Raw genomic sequence first — 12,812 nt, forward strand, 5'->3', positions numbered from 1 at the left:
TGTAAAATTATTAACCATAATATCAATGGTGGACAAGTTTAGGTTAGTCTGTTTCGAAAGCAGACAAAGGATTCTTAGCCAATTTGGTGTGAAATATAAAGTACCTTAATTGGCAACAGTAATAATTATGATCGACGAAAATAAAAGTTAACAAAAAGAGACATTCCTGTAGATTTATTCAATTTACTTACAATATTAACGGAAGCGCTTCTATAAGAGGGCCTTAAACCTTTTCTAATAAATCAAATACGTCCTTCTCGCAAGGATAAAAATATATTACCTGTGCATTATTATTTATATGCGTGTATAATATTTTTATTTTTTTTTATATTAGGTACTTTAAGGTTGTAACTCAATCCCAGTAATATTTATAATTTATATCATATTCATTCACCTGTAAGCCACAATTTAACTATTCGATATAAGTTTTATTTTATCCTATTCATTGTAGATGTAACATATTAAGGAAATTTCAAAGTGGAACAAATTCATGCTCTTCAATTCCGTCGCTCTTCATATACGTGAACTTAAAAAGCTAACAAGACTTAAATACGTCAAGTTTGACATTGAACAATATTATCATTTACATATCAATATTGAAGAAAAACATTTTATTCTTTTTAATTATATATCAGGAGATTGGCATAACTTTTGTACATACAGAAGCGACGTGAAACCGACAGTTGGAATTGAACAATTGTCAATGAGCATGCGGCTTGTAAGTGAATAAATACGGTATTAGATTTTAAAAATATATACCTATAATAACGTAAGTCTATATTACAAACACCACACACTCAGGTATACAAGGCTACAAGCAAATGTGCGTTATTTACGAAATATTTTTTACACAACGAAGGCCGATGTCGTAAATAATTCTTTCGATATTGAGGAATAATCTGAAACACGAAACTGATGACACAGCCTTCACAGAAAATGTATGCATACAATATTATATACATGTACAATATGATAGTATAATGTTTCTAATCAAATCAATTCTAACACTATAAAGTTCTGTGATTAGTTAATAGACTTTACATATCTAGTGTAAACTATATTATTTTAATTTACTTTATTCAAGATTTATCATATAGTCACTTAATTTTTATTTTCATTTTCCTTATCTATAAACGAACGAAGACAAGCAACTGTTCAATAAATTTTGTAACTATTATTTTAAATTTTTCTCTTCGTTTCGCTTTTTTCCTCACCTCCTCTTTTATCGCTTTCATTCAAACACGCATGAAGACTCGATGAGAAAATTCCTCAAACACCAAAAACGTATATTTTGCATGAATGGTAAATGAAATAAGTTCTTAAAGCTAGTTTTTCCCGTGTATTATATAACTACAGTATACTTTTGATTACAATAAACAATATGATTTAAATAATAAATAATGATATTTAAATTAACGCACATTTATTTGCAGACTCTATTTTTTTTCTCTTGTTTCTCTTTCTTTTTATTTTTTCTTATAAATCGTTCATCTAAATTGCCATCATAGTGTATTTTATATGAATAAAGAAATTTTGTTTCAATAAAGCTGCAAAAAATCGAATCATTGCTTTCTGTGGGATTCATTAAAATACGTAAATATGTACACACGCATAGTTTGGCAGTTTATTTCATTGCACCAGTTAGCAAATTAAAAAAAGAGTGGTATAAAATGTATCATTAATTATTTTTTAAAGATATTTTACCATGTATTATTTTGCCGATATCAGTGATATATGAGTGAATGGCGATAAAATTGGGTTAATCAAAAATTATTTTCAACGATACACCAAATTTTCTCCATTAAAAATAGATTGTAGGGGTAATAACGATAATAAGATTTATCAAGGGTAAACTGAAATAAGAGAATCGCGAGGAATGAAGGAGGAAGCAAAAAAACAGAAACAATTCAACCAAGACATTGGTATAAAAATTCTTGCGATTACCACATGTATTTAAACAATTTATTCTTAGCAATTTGCATGAATTTATACTACGGTGCATATATGTATGTACACTCGCGTACCTGTATACGTATAGTTTTAGTTTAATTACTTTTAAAACAGTTTTAATGGAGAAAGCTTCTTTTCTATTTACTTTTTTACAACAATGAATCCCAAAAAAGGCGTGGTGTACAACTTCTTTTTTTTCTTTTTTTTTTCTCCCCGATACAATATACATTATAGTCAATTACATTTATTATTAAACTAGGCTTCTGAATTAATATAATAACGTAATATTAACAATAATAATAACCAATTTACTTAAGCGAAATCCTACTAACGACTGCAGAGTCATTATTTTTAAAGAAAAAACAAACGGGGGGAAAAAAAATACATCACTCGAACTAATTACACTAACGAAATAAGCGGCTCACGACTTTGATGCAAGACAATTAACAAAACAACAACAAAACATCATCAATAATAATAATAGTAATAATAATAATAACCCGAAGTTTCACCACTCCAATCTTTTCAAAATCACGCTATAATATTGTACCAAAAAAACATTTATTGGCTTTTTTTCTTTTCGTACCGTCGATAGCACGTATTCAAATGCTATTGCCGCATGCCACTCACAGACTTTAGAATCCTTTATCGATAATGTGCATATACAATATAATCTATAGAAAATGTAAAAGCAAACTGCTCAGTGTTCATTTAATATCGACAAATTATCATTATTGTATTTCCCTTCTAATTTTCTCCTCTTTTTTTTTCAATACATATCTATTGATATACATATAAAAAAGATAGCTTAATAGCATGATATTATAATACATGTATACGCATAATAAAGCATTATGACATGTACAGTCAATCTTTATCCACTAGTTGATCAACATTTCAGACATATTGTCATGGTTGAAATTTTCTAATCGAACTTCGGTGTCATTCGTTCACTTTATACATATGTGTCATATTATTGCATCGCAATATTTGGTCGATCAAGTCCCGATGTTCATCACGCACAGTGTATGTATATTGTATGTTTTTAAAAATGTTAACAAACCAGTAGACAAGTTAGAAGGCTGATGTTATAATAAGGTTAAAGTACGAGACGAGGAAAGATACAAAGACAGTTGTGTTTTTAAGGGGCGTTTGCTTGTATTTATCACATCTAGAATTTGCCATAAACAATAAGAGAACACAATGAATTCATTGTAATCATTGCCACGTTACGAAATCTATTTGAAAATCTTTTATTTTATACAATTTCCAGGCAAACCTCTACGAAAACATAAAGAAAAAAAAAAGGCATTTACATTCTCCGTGTAGGTGTATTTCAAGAAGCATAAGATTTTCTAATTGAGTTTTTCATTATGACACTTTATATTTCACTTATTTGCCAATAATTGCCTCTACAATAATCACGTATTACCCAACGGCAGATCAATGTGGTATCACCTTTTTGCGTGTACATTCACAATAGAGGAGATAGTGCTCAATTTTTCAAGTTAACGGTGTTTTTTTTTGCTCTCCTTATTTCTCTACTCTAACACAAGATACGGACGTTTAATTTCCTTTATTATACAATGATGAGTTTTCAGCTTGTTGTTAATACTCTACTCGTACAAAAGTGAAGTACAAATTTTACTGAATAATTCAAAAAAGTTTGCCAAAGTTGGTTAATAACGGTCTGTTAAATGCAAAGTTCGCTACTAGTAATAGTCTTATACTGTCTTATATGAGTTTATGTTTCTATTTTCGTTACTTTTGCGTACTGTCTAAATGTATATTGTTAATCAAACGATTAATTTATTAGGCCATGTAATATACTGTATAAAAAACTAGAAAAATTTCAGTACGCAGTTAATATTCCAGCATCTCGTATTAGGGTAAAGAGAGAAGTATCATGAAGCTATAATAATTTATCCAAATATAGGTATGGGTAGTAGCATAATGGCGACCTATCAATACATACATAATTAGTTATATGGTATTAAACGCCTATACTATCATTATTATTATTTACTATTATATTAATTATATTAATTATTATTGTTGTTATTATTATTATTATTAGGTTGTTTTGTATTTATTATCTACAGCAATTCAAGAGTGTTGTAACAAGACCAAGTATCGTACGAGAGATCCTAGGGTAGCGTCTTTGTCAAGATTCGAGTAATACAGAACGTTTTCATGTACTAAACCCAGTTTAATGAATCATAATATCATTCCTTATATATTGTTAAATCTGTAGGCACGTTTTTAGTTCACTAGGTAAGAGTATGCGTTATTATCATTATCATTATTATTATTTTTTTTCCTTTTACTAATCTTTATAATATGTATATTAGATTATTTACTGCAAATCACGAAATCATATGGACGAGATATTGTCACTTCACTCGAGATATGCGTGTTTGTTGTTGCAGTTTTCTTTTCGCTGTTCTTTGTTTTTCACATTCATAAATTTCTTTTTTGCACCTTTTCTGCCTATTTTTTTTTCTCTTCTTTTTTTCATTCGCGTATAATACAATCAATAATCATCGTTATTATAATATTATTATTCTTATCATTATTATTATTATTATTGTATAATATTGGGTGTACGCGTGTGTATATATATATATACTATGTATTTATGTAGTTTATGTAAAAGGTAATGCTAGCCGGCTATGGTGGCTGGTGAACACTTGGGCAGTCTGAAGTCTGAGTGAGTGGTCTTAGGATCTTAAATAACTTGTTATCATGTGGCCATTTTTTTTTTTTTTTTTGCTCCTTTTTTTCATTATTTCGCACACGGCTTTTGTCCTGTTCAGTAGAATCATAGGTAGGGGAAATACCAAAATTTCACAATTATTATTATCGTAGTACACAAGAGATAAATTGTATGTTATATACTCTCAATTTATACGTATGATATAAAAATATAAAAGAAGCACCTTACTTTACTATAACATGCAGATTACGATGAACAAATGTTTTGCTTTTTTTTATATTTTTGTTTTCATTCGTTTCTTGTTTTTTTTTTAAATCCTTTTTTTTATTTTATTATTATCCTCGTAACCAATCAGAAAATTGTATCGCTGATACTGACATTGATATGACTATGTATTTATTTCTTCATATTAACAACTATATTCTGTGGTTGTAGTGTGGATTTGAATATTTTTTGATTTAGCTCCATTGCGGCTGCTTGCAGAAAGAGAAAGAGAGAGAGAGAGAGAGAGAGAAAGAGAGAGAGAGAGAAAGAGAGAGAGTCGAACAAAGAGGACAGGATAATCAGAGAATAAATAGTCTCTCGGTTAATTTTTGTTTCTATAACAATGCGCAATAAACGCTTAAGTACGCGGAATACATCTTCGTCGTGAAAAATTTCTTGAGATTTCCTCAATTTCTATCATCAAAATTAAACGAAGACGTTTTTGTGAGATCTGCGACCGTTGTTGTTTCACTTTTTACCTTTCATCCAAACAGAAATGGAATAAAAATAAAGGCAAAATAAAATTGTAAGATACGTCGTTTAAGGTATTAGAGATTTTTCTATGCCCACAAATAAAAAAGAAGAAACAAAAGAGTGAAAAGAAGAAAGAAAATGTATTTGAAGACTGCACACGTTGTGTTTTTCATAGAAATTGTACATCGTAAACTTAATGACCAAAAAAAAATAAAAAATTATTAAGATGAAATAAAATGTAATATCTGTGCTACTATGCATCTAATTAGTTGGAACTAAGCATCTAGGGTATATTCTTTGGATACTCTTATAGGATTCCCTTCTTCTACAATTGTAAATTTTTTTTTTGCTTTTTCCCCCGCTTTCTTGTACCCGGTGGTCAAGAGTTTCGAGAAACCGCGATGAAGAGAGAGAGTAAAAGCTGTAGTATACATTCGTAATATGATTCTACTGAAACAGCTTTGTACCCCTGTGAATAACTCTCACTCGATGAACAGTTTGTGTGGTACAAGCTTCAAGCCAGTGGCGGAGCAGCCGCAGTAGCCTAAGGCCATCAATAATTGTGAATTTATTCATTTACTGTTGGATTTCCATTTCCGACGATTCTCGGTGTTTGTAATGTACGTATAATAATATTAATGTAAATGAAAAATATCTGTGAAATCGCCGAGAATTTTATGGTATTTAAGTGATATACTATACATATTAAACGAGTATCTACCTTGCGATTAATATCGAAAAAAATAAAAAAAGAAACAAAATCAGAGTGAAGGTGAAATGAATCGTTTCTCGAATGCAATATTTCACGCTGTACGATGATTGATTATTTCCTTGATCTATATGTTTCGATTTTATTTGTTTTTTTTCTTCATAATTTGTCATAAGTGTAGGCCTTTTCCCAGATTTGTTGGCAGGCAGCACCGCCGCTCTTCAAGCACGATCTCTTAACTAATATTATATTTATAATTATTTTTTTATATTCAATTAAAAAAAAAAAAAAAACGAATTAGCTAAATGTTGCTGCTGGGCGAGCATAACGATTTGTAAATAACTTATTACCCCTCGACGTTCCCGCCAGTGAATCGAATTTGTATTTAAATTGGCACAGGGATCGTTAATAAACAGTTTTCAAAAATCTCAGCTTCACTTCGTCATAACGATCGTACAGCCCCCAAGTAAAAGTAACCTGCTAATCCCTCCTCATTTTTGTATTACAAACAACCATATTATTTTCTCTCTTTTTTTTCTATCATATCATAAGTTTTCTGTCATTTTTATAAAAATCCATCCCACAGAACTCCTAGGATTTGTCACAGAAGCCCAGCAGCTGAAAAAATTATCAGCCCATACTATTGCGCTGCAACCACTATACATGACCAGGCAATTGGCCTATCTCCATCATTTCTGCATCTTCCATGGTATTGTGGTCCATTGGATGATGCCTGTAAGTGAATTGCCACCTTGTTAATCGCTCGTTTAGCTTCTACGTATATCTGACAATTAATGTCCACTCGAGACGCAAATGGGACGAGCAAACGAACAAGAAAAAAAAAAACATATCAAACTGCTTACCTATGGTTTAGGAAGTGCGAGGTTGGGTGTAGATGAGCATGAGGTGTCCTTGGTGAGAAGCTACGCAGACCACCGCTCTGACTACTGCCAAGCACGCACTTTCTAGGGCTCCTGGCCTTGACGATACGTGGTTGCGTGTACATTTCGTCCAGGACGCTTGGCGCAACATAGGTAAATCCCTGAATAGTTTCAAAAACAACCTTTTCAAACAGCATGACTACATATCTGATCGATATCTGAACTTTCTCTCTGCGGTATTTAGGAAATTACATTTGCCCTAAGGGAGAAAGTAAGAGTACGGCAAGTCATAGATTCTTACCTGAAAAACCATATTGGCGGACTCACTGAGCGTAGATTCGTCCGGAGAATCAATCGGCGTTTGTCTCGTGAATTTCGTGTCAAATTGCGAAACATCGTCCTCGGAGCTCTTCAATGAAAATTGGGAAAAACAGAAGTGGACTTGGACTTGTTGTGAAAAGAAGAAATATTATCCTCACATGAAAATTATTCACTTACCAAAGATGGTTTTATGGGAGGTTCGAGTTTGCGAGATGCGACATCTTGCCAATTTATATGTTTGAAGAATTGGTGAATTCTGATTGCATCTCCGTCGCCCGGACCAGATCCAAGCCTCTGCTGTACTTGTCTCTGTTTCAAAGGAAGAAAAAAATAAGAGACAAAACCACAATAAGTATTTCTATTATTCTGCAAATTCATTTTTTATACGAGGTACGAATGTGTATGTTGAAAAAAAATAAATGAATAAAAAAATTGAGATACGATCAGGATTAAAAATCTGTATGTACCTTAAGTTGCGCTGGAAGTGGAAGGGAAAAGGAAGTGTATCATACAACAGGGACAAAGGAGTGTTCTCGTACATTCCCAGAAAAAGGTCATCTATACTAGAAAGTTACCATTTTACACATACACTGCCTTTGAACAGCATTAATTAAATGAACACAAGACTAAAAAAGTGGAATATTAAAAAATTGTAGCAGAATTATTCGAATTCCGTTTATGGCGTCACTAAGAAGGTGTAGAAGATCAATTTTACAAAGTCATCGATTATCAATGCCAATTACTTGCCTTCAACAATTTTCGAATGAGATCTCTTGCATCGGGAGTCAAATATTGCGGTAAATTCAATTTTCCCTTCAATATCTTTTCAATCGTCTTCTTTCTGTTCTCCGCCGTGAATGGGGGCTGTAAAGTCGACAAAACGACAAAGTGTTAATGAAGACACAGTTTGCTTTGACGTTGGTACAACACATTGTAGGGCCAAAAACTCACAGCGCCGGTAAGCATGTCGTACATCAGAGCACCCAGGCTCCACCAGTCAACAGCTTTGCCGTGTCCGCTTCTTGTCAAGATTTCCGGTGCCCTGTTCGTCGAGACAATATTATGATCAACGTTGTTTGAAAAAAAGCTTGTTTAGGTGCAAAAAACAAACCCGTAATGATATTCTAAGAACAGATTCAACGGCTCTTAGTCTCTCTGAGAATTCACTCACATGTATTCTATAGTTCCGCAAAAAGTATGAGTGACTATTCCTTCCTGTATATGTTCCTTGCACAATCCGAAATCAGTTAGTTTCACGTGTCCCTGGGCATCCAAAAGGATATTCTCTGGCTTTAAGTCTCTGAAAGTTGTACGAGTAAACTGAGAATCTCGTAAACACAAGGTGGTTTATAATTGTTTGCATGAAGAATGATTGATAGTATTTTTCAATACACTCACAGTTGAGATTAAAAAAAGAATCAAGGGAAGATAAGCTCTTCATGGTAATTAATAAAGTTTGAAAGTGACAAGATAAGAATATCACGTAGCCAGTATTAGCTGGTTTTTGATACAAAATTGGATACTTTGTAAACAAAAATATAACGTATTTTTATTTTCATTGCAATGGGTTTTATTAATTTTTATAAAATATATACTGTTTCGATTCCTACCTGTATATAATGCCCTGGATGTGGAGATGCTCAAGGGCCAATATAATTTCGGACAAGTAAAAACTGCAACAAAATAAAAGTTTTACAGTGTTCGACAGACTCGATACCGAATTGCAAAATAAAAAAAAAAATAAAAAAAAATTAGTCAACTCACCAAGCTGTGTCTTCAAGAAAAATTCCTTCACGTTCCAAATGCATGAATAGCTCTCCGCCGCTCAAATATTCAAGAATCAAGTATAGTTTGCCTCCAGTTTGAAAAGCATACATTAAATCGACGATAAAGGGGTGCTGAAAAAATGGACGATATTGAAGAGATCAATTAGTGCTGCAAAGATGAACAAAAGCACGGTGTACTTGAAAGTAAAACAAATGTGCGAAAATTTTGCGGTTTATAATTAATTGCGACATCAAGGCCTCCGGTGACAGTACAAATAAAGTTGAAAGTGATAAAACGTTGTTATATAAGGCAGACGGTAACAACCCAAGTTGGTGGTTAAATGCGCTTAACTTGTGAGTATAATAATGCAGGATAATTTAACACCTTATGATTTGATGAAACTATTAGCTTTCAGAGATTCGTGCCACATTTTTTTGCATGGATTTAGCTACCAAATTTCAGTCAATGCTGATGTGTTAGCTTACTAAATTTGGCCGTTGGTATCAGGTTCATGGTCATAACAACGTTTCAATTTCAGAAAATGACTCTTGTTATAAACATGTGTATTTTTTACTCACACCCAACATTCACAGTTGAGTAAAATGTAAAAATTATTTTCAAGTATCACACAATGTTCTAAATTCGAGACAGAACACCAATTGAGACGAATATATTTGCTGTAGTCGAAACGTTGCAATAAATTATCATATTTGAGGTCACAGTTACATAAGTATATATAATCATAGATAGATTTACCTTTACAGCTTCTAATATGTTTCTCTCTGCTTTGGTATGAGCTGTGTCTTTTTGGTTTCGAACTATGGACGCTTTGCGTAGCACCTGTTGAAAATTCGAGTAAGAAGCATAGAAATGCAGATTAAAAAAAAAAATAATTCAATATCCAGTTTAGGAAGTTTCATCTTTAAAACATTAAAAAATCGTTCTCTAGATGGCAAAGGTTAGCTCACCTTCATAGCAAAAATTGTTCCACTATCTTGGCCAGTAACTTTGCGCACTTGAAAAACTTTGCCGTATCCCCCCTTTCCTAAAACTTTGCGCAGTTCAAAATCCTGGGGACCGGTCTTTTCCTTTCCTGTATTTACATTTTGTTCAGACAATTGAACGGTTTCCAAGTCTTCGGACCTGAGGAATATTATATTGTGTCATCAATTGCTATCGAATCTCAAAAAAAGAACAAACATCTTAATCATAAGGAATGAGAAACTAGTTATATATTTACTGTAATAATAAAAAGCAATTTATCTATAAGTGCTTAGACAAAAAAAGAAAAAAAAAAAACATCCATCAAAGCTCGCCTATTGATGTAAAGGCTGATGAAAATACAATTTGACAAATCGATTTGAACTATTGAGACTTTACTGAAAAAGACAGTAACAAGTAAGATTCCAGCTACAGATATTTTCCCTCGTTATCGTTACAATAGTGAAAGGTCAATGATGAGGATGGTGGCAATGCGACGAGTTTATAAATAATTGTTTCTACAGCTGAAATAGAGAAAGTGAAAACAATGCAGTTTGTGGGTTATTTTTGTTTCTCCTTTCTCTCTCTCTCTCTCTCTACTTCTCTTTCTTTCTTGCTCACTCTGTCTGTCTACCTCCCCCTCCCCTCTCCCCCCTCACCCTCTTCTCCTCTAACTGGCATAAACACTTAGTCATTGGTTGAATAAACGTGCGAGTAACTCTGTAAGTAAGTTACTAATGGATAGACTCTGACTTTAGATAAAATAGTTTGAATCACATTCAATACGCGCAAGTCCCATAACAGAGTGTCGACTTTTATTACATTTTTATTCAACGGTCACAAAACGTTTTCAGGTATCTCAGATCGACGAGATCGACAATTTCAGTTTGCAACATATTATAGGGAACATTTTTTTTACCTCATTACTATTTGCCATGTTAAATTTGAAACAAAAACAAAAAAATATGACTGAAATATTCTTAGATAGCAAAAATATATTATTTTGCAGAAATTCATCCCTGTTCGCATGAATCACAAAGCAGGCACAAAGAACAATGGTGAAATGGCTAAGTGACAAAAAAAGCGACATTGAAATGAATATAAAGGTAACAACAGAAGTTGGGAAGAAAGAAAAGAAACACAAAGCAATTTGAAACGAAAATGACAATTCGACGACTAAGTTCGTTATTGATGAGAATTGAAGATACCGTCGTGAAAAATTCCAATAACATTAAACGTATAGTGAAGTAAAGTGATAGCAGATACTTGCTGGTTTTCAAGCACTATTAAGAATGGTCGTAAACAGAAAGCATGCTGCGTTACAGACAATTATTGGCATTATATTATTCATGATAAACATAGTGATTATAGAATTAATGGTTTTTCGGATTCCACGTTTTTTTTGTTTCTTTTTTTTTGTCACTTTTCAATGACCATTGAGAAAAATACGAATGATCGTTAATATGTGAAAATAGAAAATAAACGAAGAACGATATTTCAAGGGATTCAAATTCGTTCAATGTATAAAACTTACTCGATTATCGCATTGACATTGGGATCATCGTCGTACTCTCCCTGTAGGCAATAAAAAGCATGGTTAGGTTTAAGGTCGTCGCATTTAGCTCGTATATTTCACGTGAGACGAGGAGAACTCTCCAGTGGGTGGTGAGTGCATAATAATTTTTGCCGCAGCACGGCAGACGAAGTATAAATAATATCGAAAATCAGCTATCATAATAGAAAGCACGCTCGGAACTTCCAATTCGAGGCTATTCGTATGCATATGCGTTCATTTTTTTTTTTTTATTTTTTATTTTTTTTTATCCCCAAATCATTTTACATCATTTACACAAAGATCTCATTTTTCTCTGTCTCGTTCCTTATTAATTTTCCGGCCAATTTTCTCTCGTCCACTTTCTCCCGTATACGAAAAGAAGAAATAACCGAAGCGGGCGAATAACAACGAGGAGAAAAATAAGATCGGTAATGAAACTAACGTATGAAAAAAAAATTACCTCTCCAATCTCGATGACATCGTCGTCCGAATCATCCTGGACCGTGTCAGCGTCGGGTAATTCTATATCAAACACTCCTGCCATATTATGTGTGTTACCGATATCACGTTCACTCATCTCACATAACACTCTTACGGTGGTGAAATTCTTCCGTCGTTAAAATCACCGTGCACTGTTAGGAAAATTGTTTTGGTATAACAATATTGGTTAATATACCATACCGAATTAAAATATACAACCTCGAGGACGCGTGGGGAGGAGGGACGGGGAGTCGGGATAAGAGGGTGAGATGGGAGGGGGGAGGGGTACTTGCTTGATATCGTCCACTCTCCTCACTCACTCTACGCTCACCACACTCGTGTTACGTTGCTTTACTTTGGTTTTACTTGCTTCACTCCACGCCTGCCTTCATGTGTGCGATCACCTCGCGATTGGGGTTAGGTACGTACGATACTCGACTCGATGGTCTGCTCACTGCCGACTGGTGGCGTCCCGTAAACAGCTCGAAGTTCGAGACTAGATAATCGACGACCAATCACGCGTCACTTACGACCGTCTCCACCAATCAGAGCCGTCTAAACACACGGCCAAATTGTAACGGGGCGAGTAGCGGAGCGCTCGCGCATGCGAATTCCAAGCATGCGAACATATTGCCTGTACTATTTATGTAGCAGTGATAATGCGAGGGGGGGGGGGGGGGGGGGCGAGGGCGGGGGGGAGAAAAAAAAAGAAAG

The 12,812-nt window shown here is 33.6% G+C and overlaps 1 protein-coding gene across 4 annotated transcripts; it reads right to left on the reverse strand.

Moving 5' to 3' along the window:
* Window positions 1–159: 159 nt before the first annotated feature.
* Window positions 160–12,651, reverse strand: LOC124219055 (Ribosomal protein S6 kinase). Of its 4 annotated transcripts, none has more exons than XM_069136005.1 (14): window positions 12,454–12,651; window positions 12,079–12,250; window positions 11,598–11,638; window positions 10,051–10,225; window positions 9,839–9,922; window positions 9,080–9,213; window positions 8,926–8,988; window positions 8,487–8,615; window positions 8,267–8,357; window positions 8,063–8,179; window positions 7,493–7,624; window positions 7,296–7,403; window positions 6,977–7,155; window positions 160–6,846 (listed from the first exon to the last, which is right to left on the reverse strand). In XM_069136005.1, the coding sequence occupies exons 2-14, from the start codon at window positions 12,193–12,195 to the stop codon at window positions 6,771–6,773; spliced, it is 1,446 nt and encodes a 481-aa protein (XP_068992106.1). In that variant the 5' UTR covers window positions 12,196–12,250; window positions 12,454–12,651; the 3' UTR covers window positions 160–6,770. The 4 variants fall into 4 exon arrangements, with proteins under 4 accessions (XP_068992106.1, XP_046482132.1, XP_068992105.1 ...); XM_046626176.2 differs by having other exon boundaries at window positions 12,430–12,651; XM_069136004.1 differs by having other exon boundaries at window positions 12,392–12,651.
* Window positions 12,652–12,812: the final 161 nt, after the last annotated feature.

Source organism: Neodiprion pinetum, chromosome 5, assembly GCF_021155775.2.
Source record: "Neodiprion pinetum isolate iyNeoPine1 chromosome 5, iyNeoPine1.2, whole genome shotgun sequence".
Classification (NCBI taxonomy): Eukaryota; Metazoa; Arthropoda; class Insecta; order Hymenoptera; family Diprionidae; genus Neodiprion; species Neodiprion pinetum.

Coding starts and splice junctions, on each gene's coding strand:
- LOC124219055 (XM_069136005.1), bottom strand. CDS start 12,195: ATGAGTGAACGTGATATCGGTAACACACATAATATGGCAGGAGTGTTT. Junction 8,358..8,486: donor TGCGGAACTATAGAATACAT/GTGAGTGAATTC, acceptor CTCGACGAACAG/GGCACCGGAAATCTTGACAA. Junction 8,180..8,266: donor ACGACATGCTTACCGGCGCT/GTGAGTTTTTGG, acceptor TCGACTTTACAG/CCCCCATTCACGGCGGAGAA.